This window comes from Carica papaya, chromosome 1, assembly GCF_054855325.1.
Source record: "Carica papaya isolate Zhongbai chromosome 1, ASM5485532v1, whole genome shotgun sequence".
NCBI classification, from domain to species: Eukaryota; Viridiplantae; Streptophyta; class Magnoliopsida; order Brassicales; family Caricaceae; genus Carica; species Carica papaya.
Window position 1 is genome coordinate 13,420,539 of NC_142309.1, and position 18,882 is coordinate 13,439,420.

General features: G+C 32.9%; 2 protein-coding genes across 4 annotated transcripts; both read left to right on the plus strand.

The window, feature by feature from the left end:
• Nucleotides 1-996: 996 nt before the first annotated feature.
• LOC148269227 (uncharacterized) lies at nucleotides 997-2,101 on the plus strand. Its single transcript, XM_088220235.1, has one exon. The coding sequence runs from the start codon at nucleotides 1,113-1,115 to the stop codon at nucleotides 1,938-1,940; it is 828 nt and encodes a 275-aa protein (XP_088076361.1). The 5' UTR covers nucleotides 997-1,112; the 3' UTR covers nucleotides 1,941-2,101.
• Nucleotides 2,102-9,286: 7,185 nt separating this feature from the next.
• On the plus strand, nucleotides 9,287-18,854 carry LOC110806475 (phosphoglucan phosphatase LSF1, chloroplastic). 3 transcript variants are annotated; one of them, XR_015819215.1, is made up of 11 exons: nucleotides 9,289-9,766; nucleotides 9,952-10,058; nucleotides 11,558-12,017; nucleotides 12,186-12,254; nucleotides 12,991-13,112; nucleotides 13,477-13,692; nucleotides 14,372-14,477; nucleotides 14,715-14,827; nucleotides 15,054-15,198; nucleotides 18,195-18,469; nucleotides 18,620-18,854. XR_015819215.1 is itself a non-coding variant. In XM_088220240.1 (10 exons), exons 1-10 carry the CDS (start codon nucleotides 9,446-9,448, stop codon nucleotides 18,312-18,314), a joined length of 1,779 nt encoding a protein of 592 aa, XP_088076366.1. In that variant the 5' UTR covers nucleotides 9,289-9,445; the 3' UTR covers nucleotides 18,315-18,854. The 3 variants fall into 3 exon arrangements, 2 of the variants coding, with proteins under 2 accessions (XP_021887042.2, XP_088076366.1); XM_088220240.1 differs by having other exon boundaries at nucleotides 18,195-18,854; XM_022031350.2 differs by lacking the exons at nucleotides 18,195-18,469; nucleotides 18,620-18,854 and having other exon boundaries at nucleotides 9,287-9,766; nucleotides 14,715-14,807; nucleotides 15,054-15,124.
• The last annotated feature ends 28 nt before the right edge of the window (nucleotides 18,855-18,882 follow it).

The window sequence follows — 18,882 nt, forward strand, 5'->3', positions numbered from 1 at the left end:
TTCTTAATCTATAGCTCTTGTACCATATTAGGAAGTATTTTGATAGGTGTGTATTCCATTGAATATTATATCTCTATATACACAGGTTTTATAGCACAGAAAAAGAAATAAATAATTAATTATGATTAACTATAAATGATATTGTTTTACTCTTTAATTTGATTTTCTTCATTTTTAATATTTTAATTTATTTTTTATTTTTTATTTTTAATACCATGATGTCTTTTCTCTTTAAAATATAGATTTACTTTTTCTTTAATCTCATATTTTTTGTATTGTTTAATATATTGATTTACTTCCCCTTTAACAGATGCCAACATATTACTTTTGCCGTAATATATATGTATGATGCTTGACATATAAAATACGGTTGAATTTTATTTAGGAAATAGATTGATGGAAGGATTATATTGCGTGATAACTAATAATGAAAATGTTATCATACACATATTGTTGGTAATACCTATGAACTTCAAAGTTTAAGTGTTGAAACTTGATCACATTTGATATTGAGCATAAAAAGTTAGAAACACAAAAGAAATTGCTTAAAACAAGATTAAGAATAAAATTATTATTTCACATTAAATTGATCTAATAGAGGTTAAAACAATAGCAAGTCCTTCAAATAGTAAGTATTTCATATAAATTATATTGTTTTTGTAAATATAAAATAAAATAGAATCAATAATCATTGTAAGAAGTTAGTAGCTTTAGAAACAAGTAAAGACAGTAAACATGAGAAGAATAGATTGGTAGAGAAATAAACAATTAATGAATTAATTTTTTTATTATTTTATATTTTAATATTAAATTGCAGATAATAATTCCTCTGCTCTATGTGAGTCGGCCATTTCCTAGAAGAAGAAAAAAACAATAATAAGGAAATAAAGATTTAGCATAAAAGACTTACGCGCCTGAACGAAGCGCGTGGAATCTGCCAATAAGAGACGCATCTAAGCACTATAGGAAATACAATCTATACAAATTCAACCATTCAGTTTCCCTATATATACATGTGTGTGTGTGTGTATATATATATATAAACGCCATTAATACAACTCACACTGCCATACCTCAAAAACTCCACTACTCCACCTTTTATATTCTTTCAGATGCAAGAGGATAACGGTTCCACGGCCTCCTTTTGTCTCAGTTTCAACAGTTATTCATCCGATAACCTCGCTGATACCGCCGCTAGAGTCGCCCGTGAACCACTCGCCGTCTCCAATGATCTTCCACCACACGAAAACGAAGATGACGATTTCGAATTTGTCACTCTGTCCATGGATCCCGATGCCTCGTCCAGTAACGTCGGCTTCTTCCTCGACGGCCAGATCCGACAGGTTTTCCCTCTCTTCGATCGCCAATTGTTATTCAACGGAGAAGAAGTTCGTGATCATCGAGATCACGAGGATAATGACTTGGCAGTCATCGGAACTCCGTTGCGGAACCTATTCTTGGAGGATAAAGAGGCTCCGTCGTCGTCGTCTTCATCGGAAGCGGACGAGCTGGAAGGAGTACCGCCTGGTAGCTACTGTGTTTGGACCCCGCCGAAATCGGTGTCTCCACCGCCTGGCGCGTGCAAGAAGAGCAAGTCCACGGGGTCGTCCTCGAGACGATGGCGACTTCGTGATTTCCTGAAACGGAGCCATAGTGACGGCAAAGAGTCGTTGATGCTCCTGACTCCAAACTCGATTAAGGCAAAGAAGCGAGAAGATAACAAAGAGAAATCAGGAGATACGGAAGGTCGAGGGAAAGAGAAAGAGAAAGAGAAAGAGAAAGAGAAAGAGAAATTAGTATCGGCGCATGAGGCGTTCTACGTGAGGAACAAGGCGATGAAAGGAGGAGGCAAGAGGAGATCTTATCTTCCGTACAGGCAAGATTTGGTTGGATTTTTCGCTAGTGTTAATGGCCTAGGCAGGACTTTTCCTCCATTTTAGCAGGGTTTTAAGCTCTGATAAAAAATCTTACAATTTTGTTCTTACTGCTTTTTTGTTTAATAATTTGTAAATAATTAGTTGATTATGTTTACGTTTAAGCAATTAATCAAAAATCAAGTGTAACTAATTAACGTTTAATCATGATAGTTTTGGTTTGAGAATTGGGGGAAAATTTTGCAAAATTTATAGACCGGAACTGAATTATTATTATTTAATTTAAAATTTTGCAAGTTTTAATTTAAATATAAAGAGGGTACCCATGTTCTCATCATTAATTAATTCTCCTAACAAAGCATACGCAATTAATGCTCTAAACGTGATTGTAAAAATACCACTTCACTTCGAGTTAAATGTTACAACAACTTTGAGTGTATAATATTATTAGTTGTATGCATCCACCGACTTCTTACTTATTATACTATACAAATTTATAATTTAACAATTAATAATATTAGTATTTATAATTAATATTGCCAATACAGGTTTATTTACATTCTATATTCTTTTATCTCTCTTATATTATATTATATGTAAATTAGTATCGTGATTTAATAATTAAAATTTTTATATTCTATTTAAAAATTATAAATTTAAACTTTATAAAAAATATAAAATTGATTACTTTATAAATATATAATAAATATATGATGATTTATTTATAATATTTCATTTAATAAAAGTTAATACTTAATTTATTAGTGTCTTTGTAGAACCCTATTGATTAAGTTTTCATCTTATCCAACAATAACATATTCAAACAAAATAAAAATTTTGTAAATATTAAATTTCTGTAATTATAATAATCACAATGGAATTAAAAAAAATCAAATTTAACCCTTTTTTCTATAAAAGAAATATTATATTACTAATATTTGGTTTACATGTAGTCTATTTTCATTTATTTTTTTTAAACCTTTAAGTTGTAATTTATGTATTTGATTTATATTTAAATTAATTTCATTTATATTTCAGTTCTTTTATAATCAATTTATTTTTTCATTTGTTAGAAGAAAAATTATAAAAACGTCAAATTTAAATTAGATACAAAATTAAATTAAAATTAAAGTGTTGTTTTCACTAAAAAAACTTGTTAAACTTACAACATGGATTAGAATAATCTTATATTTAATGAAAAGAGATTAACTAAAATTTTAAAATATTCAATGTACCCATTTAATTAAGTGATCACTTTATTATTAATAGGCTTTTATATGAACTTAAGTCTGTGTGGATTATTGGTAAACTATGAAGTGTTTAAACGATGTTTTTATATAAGAAAAAATTGAATTTGATGCTTTATGTTTCTATTTTTTTATTAGAAAAATTAAAATAGGTGTGACGATCCGACCCTAATACTAAAGGGTAAGGCACTAATCATTCATATAAAAATTTAAACAAATACAGTGGACAGCATCTCTTAAAATGAAATCATAATCAAAATCATTTTACACGAGATAATTAGAAACTACAAAAATTTAAAACAAAATTTACATTATCTTTTATCACCTCAGTTCTACCAAAGGCTAAGGAACACTCCTCACACCTTATCTATTCAGGTTCTCTAACCTGAAAAGAAAGTCTAGATTGGGATGAGTTCTAGTCGACTTAGTAAGAGAGCAATATTAGCATGCCACAATTAACATTTTAAAATTCTTTTTTAATGCATTCAATGAGAAACAGTTGTATTGTAATTCAATCCATTAAGAAAACTAATTCTAACAAATTCAATCCTTCGATGCCATACGATTCTCAATACCATTACCTATTTTTCAACATTGCAATATACTGTAACAAATTCTAAACTCAATCAATCACATGTGATCCATTAACACACACACACGAGATTGACTCTAACTCACTGAATTTTACTTTTCTTTTGACACAGTTTTAATACAGGTTCTTAATCTTAAATTAAGTTCTACTATTTACAATCCTACGCGCGTAGCTGCTTATACTATTTTCAATGAGGGTACCAGGACACCAACTAGCTAAGTGTGGGTACAAAATCAATAACGATAACAATATATTACCTGTAAAAGGATGCAATCACTTTGTTCTCCCCCTACACCATCAAAAACTTTTCACTCCAGTTGCCATCATCCATGTCCTTAAGCCCTAGAATAATAGATAACAATCAATTTAGAGTTATCGACTACTAAACTCGGTCCCATAACTAAAACCCAGTAACTAGCACTCAAAGCCTAGTGGTTCTCTATTAACCTCAATATCCCTCCAAGAAAAACAGTGAACCAAATTTACACTAAACAACTTGGTGAGTTAAGTTTTATTAGATATTTGACTCATTTTCTTTTTATACACAACCCCTAAACTATCCTAGATGTAATTCAATCTAACTCTACTATTCCCCCCCTTCCCCTGATTTTCTCTTTCTCATGTTATTTCTATAATGTACTTGTCCCTCACCGTGTCATCACAATCCCTCTACCATTTTCTTTTTACATTTCATGCATTCCATTTCTATTTTAATCCTTTAATAATAATAATTTTTATAAGCAAATAAATAAACAGTATATATATATAACTTACAGTAAATAAACAGAGATAACAACATACTCTTTTTTAATTAACCCAAAACTCATGAACACACACACACACACACACATGCCTAAGTTCATTTAAAACCATGTTATTCTCTATTTTCATTCAAAATATACCATCTAGATGGATATAGAAAATTCGTTTTAAGTGATCAAGGGAGTATTGCAATTTTTACCTCAATCGTGGCACAGTATCCCACAAACTCTTTCTTGTCTTAAAACTCATTTTCACAAGCATATGCCCTTGGGTATGGATCCCACAAACTCTTTCGTGAACTTCTTTAATGATTTGTTTGGCTTCTTTATCATCAACATACCACGACAAAGTCATGGGTCCCGCAAAATTCTTTGTAAACTTCTTTAATGATTTTTTTAGCTTCTTTATTGTCTATATACTATAACAACGCCACGTTTGCATGCGTGTAGAAAAGATTTTTCCATATAAATAGTAACCTATTGAGAGCCTTATAATAGTATTTTTGAAATTTTTTGAGATATTAGAAATGTATTATCTATTCTAAGTGTATTATTTGATATCGTAGTACTAATGCTTCATATTGACTTCCTTCTTAACTTCCACGTAATAGGATGAATCTTTTTGTGTCTCTATTTTGAATGATTGGATAGAGTCATCAAGTAATATGACAATTCTTCGACTTAGGCATGTATGAGAAGGAGATGAACCTAAATTTTTTGAATAAGTTATTTCAAGTATCGATGACATGAAAATGATTTGGGATCTTTAGTTTTCCATTATTTGATATACAATTAACGATGAACAACCATAAACTTCCCTTTCTCGTAATGTAATTAATTTTCTTTAAGCTAGTTTGTTGAGTAAATTGTAAAGAACGTTGTTATAAGTTAATCTTCCTCCATCTATAATGTCTTCATCTCTAATGTGGATAGTATATGTGAAGCTAAAGTTGAGGTGCTCCAACAATTTATTTGCATAAACTCCATTTAAAGTTCTTATGGGAGCCTTATTTATTTTCTTTTCAATTGAAGGGGCTCTATTTATGACACTAGATTCCTCCATCGGGTTGTATATTCCTAAAAGTTTTTTGAACTCTTCTTTTCAATATTTTGTAATTATTTCTTTTGTAAGAGAAAATTCTATATGGTATCGATATTACTTTCAAAAGAAAAAAATCATTAGATCCTCCTAAACCTTTGTTTAGGTTGTGTCTAAGGTATATAACAACCTTTTTGTAATCTTAGTTAGACTTTCTTGGAAGCAGTGAATCATTAGTTTCAAGTCAAATATATGTACGATTTATCTTGATTGTATAATTCTTGAAATGAGCCATTGAACAACTTGTCTCATCATATTTGAGGAATTCATGCATCTTGAACTTTTTTAGAATGTTTATCCTTACTGCCTAAGGTGAAATTTTTTTCAATCATCCTATTTTTGTTTCTTGTAGGAGTCTGATCTTCTTTTCCAAGTACTAAATTCATTTCATTACTTTTAGTGTTTTTTCTTCAATATTTTTAACCCCATCAGTGATATACTCAGGAGTACTGATAACAACTGGGGTCTAGTTAGTTGAACAATAGGTTGGATTGCAACTTTAATAACTTGATTATAAGGGTCCTTGCTCAGATATTACTTGCACAGGTGGCACTATTGGCAAGACTACTAGAACTTATACTAAATTTGGTGCTGGAGTAGAGAGTCCGTCAACGTAAGCCATAATATACTTTTAATACAATTAATCCTCTAGTTAGTTACAAGCAACCTTTGATCAACCGACTCACCCCTCTCATTGCTACCTTCATTAGTCTCTATTTTACATGCTCTGAAACAAGTTAGGTATGGAACTCAAATGAAAGTGACCTTCCTCCCCAACAATCTATCTTGTTTCTTTTTTGAAAGAGAGGGAAAAAAGATGAAAAAAAATTTGCATTAGTAGAAAATTTAACTGTGGTGGATTAAGGGAAAAAATGATCTTTTATTTTAATGATTACATGTTCATTGGTCCATGGTGACTTTGCTAAAGAAAATAATATTTCATTAATGTCGAAGGATTATAAAGTATTTGAATTTTTTTTTTTTGAAAATGTCCTTCACTCTTTATTCCTTTTGACTAAGTTTCATCTTTAATATTTTTCTTGAAGAGCGACTTTACTAGAAGGTTTTCTACTAGTAACTTGGAAATCGTCATGTTTACTTCTATATTTTCCTCTTCTAAATGAGCCATCTTCTATTTTTTGAATATTGTAATATTTCTTTTTGCAACTTCCTGTTATCTACTTCTATCTCTTTTGATTGATGTCTTAGTATCTATTTTTGTTTTATTGCAACGATAGTCTTTTTGCATTGATTTTTCATACTATTAATATAAATTCTAGCATTGCTCAATTCCTTTTCTTGTTTCTCCAGAGCTATGTGACATCTAGCTATTATTTTCTCTTTTAGCTGCTTCGCTTTCTAAATTTGTAGGATTAAGGCTTTAAAATTATTGGACAATTGGTATGTATATCTACGGAACTTGTTATCCTCACGTCCTTGATCATCTGAAAGTATTTAGAAGGTTTTAAGTTTTTGTGTAGTCATAAATAGAAGATCAAAGTGTAAGTCCAAACTATAATATTTTTTGTTTGTAAGGCTTCATCGTTCTTATTATCCATTCGTCTATAAATCCTTTACTCTACGAAAACATTAATAGTCCAAATATCCCAAGTACGACTGCTGTTTTTTATTTTTTATTATTCTGATGCATAAGATATTCTTTGGTATTCTTTTAGTACTCCCACTTAATGCTCCTACTTGTATTTAATGTCCAATTTTTGGTCTTTCCCAAATTATTTTACTATTTTGTCCAAGACTTCTCGTATATTAGCACCATAATTTGGCACATAAAATTTTTCTTGTCAACTTATGGGATTCAGAAGTATATTATAGTATTTTTCAATCGAAGTATGACGTCAATTATTCCAAATACAAAATAGGAAAAGGCACCCAAAATTTAACAATGGTTTTAGTCACTTTCCACTACAATTTAACATATAACGATAATGATAATGACCTAAGTTCATTCATAAATAAAGTTTTTTTCATCTCTTCTAAAGCTTTCCCACATGTTTTGCAACTCTTCGGTGTAATCTTCATCCTTGTGAAACATCATGATTTCATATTTAGCATTTTTAAAGTTATTTAATCTTTCAGTAGTCAGAGCCGCCATATGTTTTTATAATATAATTTTTATAAGAACTGGAGAGAGTTTTCTTGAATCTGAAAGCTTCACAAGAGCTGGAGGGAGTTTCATCATGCCCTGGCCTTGCCTACTACTACTTGCCCTCAGTTTCTCAAAAAAAGAAAAAGGAGGAGAACCTAAAGTTTGTTATCTCATTCATTATGTCTAGAAGAGAAAGGGAGAGTCCTTAAAATGCCTATCCCAAAATGGTAGCATTTTGGGCATGGTTTTAATTACTTTCCTTAAAACGCTACCAGTTTGGAAAAAAAAGTGGCCTTAAGCTCAACCCCTAAAGGTGTGTTTGAATGACTTTTAAGATAGTTCGTTAATGTATTGTAAGGTAATGACAAAGTATGGTAATGGTAAAATTATACTATGTTTGGAAAGATTATGTATTAATATATGGTAATGATAATTGTTTTTATTTGGATTGATAGGATGATGTAGTTGTATATTTGATCAAATTACCTATTTCACCAATGACTTATTATATGTAATAATAAATAAAAAAATAAAAAACATAGAATATATATAATTAAATAAATATATGTATATATATATATATAATTAAATATACAGATATATGTGTATATATATTAAATATATATATGTATATATAATTAAAATATACATATATATAATATTAAATATATTATATACATGTACATATAAAATTAAATATATTATATGTATATGTATACATATAATTAAATATAATTAAATAAGATGAGAGTATAAATATAAATAACAAAAAAATGTAAGGGTATAAATAGAATAAAAATAATCCAAACCACACAAAATCACTTATTCAGTGGTCTGAAAAATTGGTAGTTTTGAAAACCATACAACGACTACAATCAATAAAATAAAAATGTAATAAATATATTCATGTTAAAAATATTATTTACCAGGTTATATATTGAAGTTTCTGTTGCCAGTTTTTAATTTTCTGTTAATAACAAATAAAATAAAGTTATTTTTACGTTAAAAACATTTTTAATTTTTAGTACTTAACTAAATTTGAATTTTGTAGGGAAAAATAAAAATTCAGTTAAATATGTCGGACAAATAAATGTGACAATTCTCTTCGTGACACACAGCATAGTCCATGTGCAGGCCCTTCTATTACTTCCATATTTTATGGGCTTAATTTACAAGAGCATGAGCTAGCTGACGTACTTTTCCACGTGTCATAATCTTATTCGTCTTATTCAAATCCCCAGTATATTTCCGGACCTTTCACGAATCACAATATTATATTGTCGACTCCGGAATCGCATGCATTTTCCGTCGGCGCAGGAAATTGTCATTGTTTAACTAAAATCTCGTGGGAAAAATTCCCCTACTTCACCGTTTATCACTTGTATAGCTTTCAACCAATGATATCATGCCACATCACAGACAGGAAACGCTGTGTGGACTTGAACAGAAACGGGCCCCGGCAAACCTGGATCAAAATTTCCAACGTGTCACTGTTAAAGCAAAAAAGTTGCTAACGGCTTCATACAAGCGGGTCCCACATGAAGCCACGTGAACCACGGGACTCTCACCCCTCCCTCCGCCTCTCTAGCTTTTTGTCCTTTCAATCCCATTTCAAGAGCCACCAGCTAACTGTACACAGTAGATTTTTTCATATATGTGAGGATAAATCTCTAATCTCCACGTTACTGGAAGCTAATGAGCTCTGCTCCTCCTGACTTGCTCTCTCTCAAAATACTAAGCTGAGAAATTACTTGGTTAAACGAAAATGTCTTCTCTGCAACTCTCAGGTTGCAGAGCGTCTGATATCTCATCAACACCCCTCGTTTTTGGCGCTGCTTCGTCTTCGTTTTGGAGTAGATGCTCCAGTCTCTCCAACGGAGGAGTTATCTCTACTCTCCGGCCTAAGCAGAAGGTTCGTTTCTGTGGAGGAGGAGTACTACTTAGGGTTTACGCCGTGTCGAGCGATTCTTCTTCTTCGTTCAAGATGAATCTCAACGAGTACATGGTCACTCTCGATAAACCTCTCGGTATTCGTTTCGCATTATCCGTAGATGGCAAAATCTCTGTCCATTCTCTCAAAAAAGGGGTATGGAGCTCTTCATTGCTTATTATCCCGTTTCTTTGGTTTTTTTTTTATACTAATAATTTTTTTGTATCTTTGTATTTAGAAAGAAAAATGAAAATGAAAAAATAGAAAGAAAAAGTTGTTTTGGAAGTTAACGAAGCAATCGTATCGTCTTTATATGGTACAATTGATATTTTGTTGTGTAGAGTAATGCGGAGAGATCGAGGATAATTATGGTCGGGGACACACTGAAGAAGGCGAGTGATTCATCTGGTGGCAGGCTTATTGAGATCAAGGACCTTGGTGATATGCAGTAAGGGATTTATCCTTGTTAGCTTAAATTTTCTACTTAAATGTTTATATTTTCTTATATCATGGCTGTTTCGTTTTGGAACATCTGTTGCGGTGGATTCATCGTGTGATGTATGTATTGATTTCAGTTTAAGAGTTATTTGACTGAAGTCTTCCAGTAAAATGAGTTGAAGCAATACATAGTACCAACGGCTTTTAGTTCCGGTTCACTTAGAAATGTGAACTCTGATTGATAGATAACAGTAAAGTGAGTGTTTGATAATTAGCTATTCTTTTATGACGATATCCACTTGGTACTTGACACTAGGATGTCACCTCCTTGTTGCGTGTTTCTTGCTCAGATAGAGTAACTAATACTCTAGTACATTATACCTTACTGGCTCCTTTTGATCCAAAAGTCGCAAAACTTCTGTGTAGCATCGGCGATTACATTGTTAATGAGGTAGCCATTTATGTTACAACAATATACACATCATTTTCATTGTTGCCACCGAGATGGTGGATCTCGATAATAGTTTGCTATAGAAAATAACTTATTGCTTCAAATTGAGACAAATAATAGTTGGCTTGCTAGATCATAGCTAGGGAATGTTGACTATGACTAAGAACTGAGACTTGCTCCTGTTGTTCCATGTAGCTAGATTATAATTTTTTGTTTGCAGAGTGAACAATTATCTCTTTCTATCTTTTAGCTACTGTCAACTATATTATGGTCTTGCTTTGTTAGATTTCGTACATCATGGCCATATAGTTTTTCAAGCATTTGTTTCCATGGATTCATCTTGTGCCAGTGATTTAGATATTCGTTTCTGTATCAGAATTATCTGACTGCAGTTTATCAGTAAAACTATATGGCAAGAGCTTTGAATTTTGGTTTATTTAGTAATGTATGAACTCTGATCGATTGAGAATGGTAGAGTGTTTGATAATTAGCTATTATTACATGGTGAATCCTCTTTCCCCACTAAGATGTCATCTCCCCATGGTGTGCTTTTTTCGTCTTTTTCTCTTATAGACAATTGATATTCTTGATTCTTTGTACCTTAGTGGCTCCTTCTGTTCCTGTAAAACTTCTGCAGTGCATCGCAGTATTCAAATTGTTAATGAGAGAGTCATCTATATTGCGGCAATTTATACTGCATTAGTATTGTCGTGGATGTTGATAGTATTTTGATAATAGTTTACTGTAGTAAAATTGTTATTGCTTCAAATTGAGACATTTGGCTTGATATAATAATAAATTTTTGGAATGTGAAATATATTTATGATCTGAGACTCTCTCCTGCCATTCCATGTAGCTGATTATAAATTTTTACCCGAACAGAGAGTGAAATATCACTTTGTGCTTTCTGGGTCTCTGTTATGTATATTCTAACTGCTCCCATTCAAATGTGTTAAAATCCACAAAAAAAAAAGAAAAAGAAAAGCTCTCATCTATTTGAAGTCTGTTTTGTTCATCAATTTTTATTTTTTATTTTTTTCAGTTTTTGGTTTCTCCAGGAAGATGCTGACAGAGAAGACAGGTTCATATAGCCTTGTTCTTGAAAGGCCTTTTTATCCCTTTCCAATTCAACTACTGCATCTTTCGAGTGATCTTGATAATTTGTATAATAGAGGTCGTTCAGCTATTGCCACTTGGAACAAATCTGTCTTGGCATCAAATTTAGAAAAGTTTCCAGAAGGCAGTAGAAATTCTGGTTTTGTAATGTTCTCCTCAAGGTTCCAATTACCGCATGGATGGAAGCTTCTAAATAATCAAAATGTACACGTTCAACCGTTGGCACAGAAGAATGTTCTAGCACCATCTGTTACCCAAGTTGTTTCTATTTTTTCAGAAGAAGAGCCAGGCAGTGGGGAATGGAGTCATGGGAACTTTCCTCTGGAGGAATACATAAGAGCTCTTGAACGCTCAAAAGGCGAACTATACTATAATCATTCTCTTGGAATGCACTACAGTAAGGTGTGATGTTCAACCATTTTATTAATTTACTTATCTTTCCTTTTTCTTTTCATGGGGTAGGATGTCGGGGAGTGGGGTGGAGAGAGAAAGGAGGAAGATGCTTTTATTGCATTCTCGTTCCGTTCTCTCTTTCCCTCTTTCTTAGCAAAACTCATTTTGTGTTCCCAGATTACAGAGCAAATATATGTGGGGTCATGCATACAGACAGAAGCTGATGTAGAAACTCTATCAGATGCTGTGAGTACCTGTGCAACTCTGCTTTGAGAGATATGTGATTAACCACAATGTTCTGTTCTTCTTTTAATTGTTTATTACAGTAAGCTTCTATTGGCAATAAAAGACCACATAATATTGAACTCCCTTTTCCCCATTTTGTTTATTCCTGTTTTGAGGTTGCTTAAACTGTTTTTTTTTGGGTAGTAAAGTGAAATATATCAAGTTTCCTGTTAGCCTTGATCAATCAAATGAAAAATATTAAAAGTGTTAATAAATCGTCAAATATAGAAAAATGTAATCTTGTCTTATCTCAAAAAAAAAAAAAAAAAACAGAAAAATGTAATCTTATTGAAACAAAATGCAAGAACAAGAAGTTGATTGTTTGTTGTTGATCTTTCAAGGCTAGTGGTTTACATGAACATCTGATAAAACTCCAGAGAGCTAAAGATAACCAAGAACATGATGTTGGTTCACTTATAAGAATTTGCTGGAATCAGAATGCTTCAAGCTCAAAATATCTTGAATATTGTAGGCTCCAGAGTTGCATTCACATCAGTGGATAACTCTAACCTCTCATTTTTTGTGGTGAATGCCTTGCTGAAGTGATTCTTATCTAGATATCCTGATTTCTACATATAAGCAGGATAGAAAGTGTTGACATAATATGTTGGCTAAGAATCTGCTTGTATGTATATATATTCTCTTGTTGTCTCCAATTCCATTACTCACTTTGATGGTTAGGCAATTTCTGCATCAGGGAATCAGTGCTGTAATCAATTTTCAAGGTGCAACTGAAGCAGAAAATTGGAGAATCAATTACAAAATGATCACCAAATCATGCCAAAAGTTCAATATCTTAATGGTTAACTATCCTATAAGGTACTTTCTCAAAGGAAAAAAACTATTGTAATAGGTCAGCGAACAGTATTATGCAGTGTCTTTATGACATAATTCCTCATGCTAAGATTCTGTTCAGATTTGTCTATGCATGCTGTGTGAGGTATTTCTTCCCTGTGAGGTATTTCTTCCCTCAATGCTATGATTAGTCGTGTTGGATGAGTTATTCCAAAAACAAAAAGTTGTGTGAATGAGATCTTGATACTGACATAAATGTGCTGCCTGCTTAATAATAATTTCTTGTGGGTAGATATTAGGAATTTAAATGTAATACACTGATTTTTTATCATCAATTAAAGCATGGCAGCTCAAAATGACACAAAAGTTGCCTCTGTTCTTTTTGCAGGAATGCAGATTCGTTTGATATGAGGAAGAAATTGCCATTCTCTGTGGGGCTCTTGTTGCGCTTGCTTAAAAGGAACCATCGTGTTTTCATTACCTGTACTACCAGTTTTGATCGATCTCCTGCTTGTGTGATTGCATATCTACACTGGATGACTGATACTTCCCTTCACGCAGCTTATAATTTTGTAGTTGGATTGCATTCTTGCAAACCTGACAGGTTTTTCACTCTAAAACGCTTATGCATATCTATTATTCTTTTAATATTAGCAAGAAGATTATTATTTGTATATTATTTTCTCTGCATTCTTACTTATGCGTACTTAACATTTTGGCGATATTGTTTGCCTCAGCTAAACCAAGACACTTCTTCAAAAATGAAGCAGAAATGGCTCATGAGTCATGTTGGTTTCTTCAATGTGACCATATGTTGGTGGCCCAATAATTGTGGTTGCCCAATTGTCTTCTAGATAACTAGATCCCTTTTGAAAGAAATCTGGCTATGTAATTTGAAAAAGGAAAGACCATTTTAATGAGTTTCTGTCCAGTCAAATTCCAATTAGTAGCTCAGCTGAGAACTAATTGTCTGATGATTCATGAAGCCTCCAGTAGTATTCCATTTGATAGTTGAGTAGGTTATTTAGTTGTCAGGAAAGATTACTTTTAATGGTCAGATCACTGTCAAACACTGAAATGAAGTTGAATATGCATTTGAAACTATTTTTGAGTCAAATTCTGTACAATAATGTTATTCACAACCGGAAAACATTTAGTAGAAAAGAGGAAAGAAAAATAGAGAAAGTGATGAAAGTTTTTATTTTCATGCATTGAAGTATAATTTTGTACATTTATTAATTTACACGAGTTGGCTGAAAAGTCCAATATTTATCTTGATACAGAGCAGCAATTGCTTGGGCAACCTGGGATCTTATAGCTATGGTAGAAAATGGCAAACATGACGGACCAGCAACTCATGCTGTGACCTTTATATGGAATGGGCATGAGGTAGTCATTGATTTTATTTTTGTAACTTGATCTTAGTGTTGCAACTGATCTCTTATCACTTTAAAGAATGGGTAGCAATGTCTTCAGATGGTGCACTATTGCTCTAGGCTACTTCCATAAGGTTTTCAAAACATGTAGGCTTTAACGAGTCTGTTCTAACTTTAACTATTAATAACAATTAATTTCTAACACTTATTTAGGGACCGTTCTTTTTTTTAAAACATATTTTTATAACAGGGGGAGGATGTATGCTTGGTTGGAGATTTTACTGGAAATTGGAAAGAACCAATTAAGGCAACTCACAAGCTTGGACCAAGATATGAAACTGAGGTTAGATTACCACAAGGGAAGTAAGTCATGAATTCTTCACTTTTTCAATTATTTTAAGATTCTTCATCTGCTGCATTGTTGAACATGTGAGCTGTTGTTGGGCTAGTTCAATTTTGATAGATGTTTGGCTACTGTCATATACTCTTGTTATGTGCAGTATTTGGAAATTCTGACCCTGCAAGTTTGACTTCTGGAAGATTTTGTCTTGTGTGATTTAATTTCTAAAACCTATGTCCCTGCTTTTAGGTACTCCTATAAGTATATCATTAATGGGCAATGGCGACATTCAACATCTTCACCGACAGAAAGAGATGAAAGGGGGAACGTAAATAATGTAATTGTTGTTGGTGATACAGCCAGTGTGAGGCCTTCTATTCAACAACAAAAGAAGGTTAGTGTGTTTGTCCAGAAACCTGCCCGAAACCTTAAATAGGTAAAAGAGGAGAAAGATATATTTTTATTTGCAGGCAAAGAAGCAAAGAAAAAATGGATGCAAAAGTCTACTGATTTTCCATTTAAATGTGGTTTTAAGTACATAGAAACCTTTAGTGTCTGTGCATGACAGCCATTAAGCTAAAAAGAGGACAAATATACATAGCTTAAAGGCATAAACAACTAATATTCCACTGACCTTGCCTAATATGGCTCACACCATGCAAGCATTTGACAAGTAGTTAACAAATGACTAACCAAGCTATGGATAAAATGCACAATATTGAGTTTGACAGAAAACTGTCCAACTTCAAATCTCCTCTTTGTCATTTTTTCTGGAAATGCCAAGCATGCTTCTTGGTCTTTCAGATCTCGTTTTCTGGCAGTGACTTGGAAGATGTCTACCATTTGTTCTTCAGAATGTTCATTGACCTCTTCTTCCTTCCCAGCTTCTCTCACAAAATGATAATTTATCTTAATGTTTCTTGTCTTGTCATGAAAAACTAGATTCTTGGCAATTATACCTGCAGATTTGATTGTTAGAAAATGGTTGTTTCCATTGTTTGCTCTTGATTCAAATTAGCAAGCAGTTTTTCCTAAGCAGAATAGTCTGCTTCATGACAAACGCAACAAAACTGTGATATGCTTTTGTTGATTGAAAAACAGTTTTCAGCTTCCTTGAATTTTAGCTTAACACACTTGAGACAATGTGAAAAGTATATCCAGATCTTCATGTCATTCACTGATCCAGTCCAATTACTGTAAAACCAAACAACTTCTTAGCATATCACCTTATGAACCGGATGCCAAATCACTTTTTCCTTTTATGTACCTCAATGGTCTCTTGCCTGCTTTGAAGTTCAATTTGCTGGCAGCCTGCATGAATCTGGAAAGCAAGCTTATAACATACATAGTTTTAGATCTTGTGGCTGACAATAAAGCCTACCAGACTAATATGTACTCCAGCTTCAATTTTCTTCCTGTCATCTTCTTTGCTTATCTTCGCGTTTGGAGCAAGGGGTGTATAGTTGCAATTTCGCTTTTGTAAGTTTTTTACTACATCTTCAGCATACTTCTCTTGGTTGATAAAAAAATTTATTTATTAGAGTGATGCACCTCCATCCCAAAGAAATAGGACATTTTCCTCAAGTTTGTCATTTCAAATACACTTAATTTCAACACCTATGTCAGAAAAAAAACATTTGATTTCAGTCTTGAACTTCTTTGCCATATTCTTCTTGCTTTCAGTTACATGAAGATCATCCACATAGAGTAAGCAAGTAAAACATCACTGTCCTCTGGCTGCACATAGAGTATCCTCACTAGAGCTTCTACTAAAACCCAATTGCAGCAAATGGTCATCAGTTCTCACATCTAAGCTCTTGTAACCTGATTCAATCCATATAATGCCTTTTGGAGCAAAAACACATATAACTAACAGGTTTTTGGTGATGTATCCTTGCATTTCCACGAAACTTTCCAAACCTTGCATTTGCGTTTTTTATGCCATAATTGAATATGATGGTTTGTATTTCTTCCTGTTAAAGAAATGGTAAATTAGATTAAATGGTATAAAAGTAAATTACACTATATGTAATTAATTGTAATTAACAATATATTTCATTTACCATCCTAGAAAACATCTGTATATAAGGTTTTAATATTCAATAAAATACTTTACAAGCCTTATTCGACTTTTATTGCCAAAATAAGATAAAGTTTAAGAGGTTAGCCTTCACAGTTGGCCATCATAGTCCAGTTGCCAGCTACCCCAGACTGACCATCTCTACCACAAGCCGACATCATAGTCAGTCATCTCTACCAAGACCGGATCCAGCTCCTCAACCTCAGCCAGCTGCAGTCACCCTTAGACGTGCAGATGCACACAGCCTAGCTTTGGTCGGTCTCAATACACAGTTTGTCTAGATGCACAACCTTAGCCGCCACCATCTGTGCAGATTTTTGCCTAGATGCTTCAGCTGATTCAGTAATATTTGGTTACAAAGAGGCTCCCCTCATGCAATTTCTCATTCGCTACAACTTGAGCATTTTGATCAGCTAGTGCTCTCTTGGATCACTTTTGTAACATGTCCTGCATTGCTTCCTCAAGTCTTTTCATTACAAAAGCACATTCAGTAGTTTATTTAGTTTGTCGGTCCTTTTTGGTTTAATTACTTTAGAGATTGTTCCACCAACTTTGCCAAGGATAGTTGTAAGAAGTCTTTTGAGTCCTTCAGAGTAAAGATTTTTGCTTCAAACCTTTCTGGAAGACTAACACAAACTTTTTCTTCTATCTTCTTTTCATTTATTTCCTCTCCTAGCATCCTTACTTGTTTCACCACCTTGTGTTACTGTACCAATGAACGCCACATTTTCCAAGTTACTCATCATAAGAAAATCAAACTCTCTTGTTAGATCGAACACTTACCTTTGCTTTGTTTTTCACTCCCTTGAAGTTCCTCCTTGATCCTATCTGACACCAACCCTTATAAAGATTGTATCAGAAGTAGCCGAGTAAATGAAGGAGAGAGCTTTGAACTTCTTAGCCATCTCCTCCTAGTTCTCTTTCTCAGCCCCCTCTAAGAGCAATAGAAGCTCTGGTATTATTTGTTGGTTTCGACAAAGAAAAGAAGGGAAAAAGAATGCAATAGTCTAACGATTCTTCCATGAAGTAACATAAAAAGCTTAAGTTCCTGTGTATGATAGTTATTACACCCAAAATAGGGAAAATGTACCTTGCTTAAACACAAACAAACTAAGATTACATTTCAAAGGATAAATAACTAAGCTATGGATAAAACATATAAACCTAGAGTTTGATTGCAAAAATGAAACTTCAACAGGATAAAGGACACTTTTAAAATGATGCAGATAGGTTACTTCAATTACCCAAAAGATTATTTTGTTTTAAAGCATTTTGGTGCTCTCTGATTGTTGTTTGACTTAATGTTTTAGGATGCAAATATTATAAAGGTGATAGAGAGACCATTAACAGAAAATGAACGCTTTACGTTGGCAAAGGCTGCTCGGTGCATTGCGTTCTCTGTCTGTCCCATCAGACTATGCCCCAAGTAATCTGCAAGAGTACAGTGACATGATATAAGTTCAGTTCCATTACATCATCAAATTAATTTGTTTTTGGCTTTCAGTTTTATTGAAAATGGCAAAAAAAGGTCGCTGCACGGAGAGTGGTGGTGGTGTGATATTTGCCGTACGTTCTCATACTTGGGGTAGTTTACTAATCTTTAGATTCTAATACGTTTTGTTACTTAGTTTTGTTTGCTTATTTGGATTAGTTATGAGCTCCATGATTGTCTTATATTTCATTATCTTATTCTTACTCTTTTCTTTGAAGTATAAAATTCTGACCCATATTTTAGGAGGAAGAATTGCCATTTTACTGATTTTTGTAGCATTATGGCGAACTAAGGTCCATAACATGGGTGAGGGTTGGAGGAGGTATCCCGCATTTCATTTGCTTTTTCTCTTTCACTTAAGAAAAAATCTTCAATGTGTGGATTACAAGCAGTGGCTTACATTATCTTACTTTCTTTTTTTTTTTATTTTTAAAGAAGAATTTTTCAGAGATATTAATATTAAAGGTAATGATGTGCATTGAATTTGAGAGAAGTGCATTGTAGTA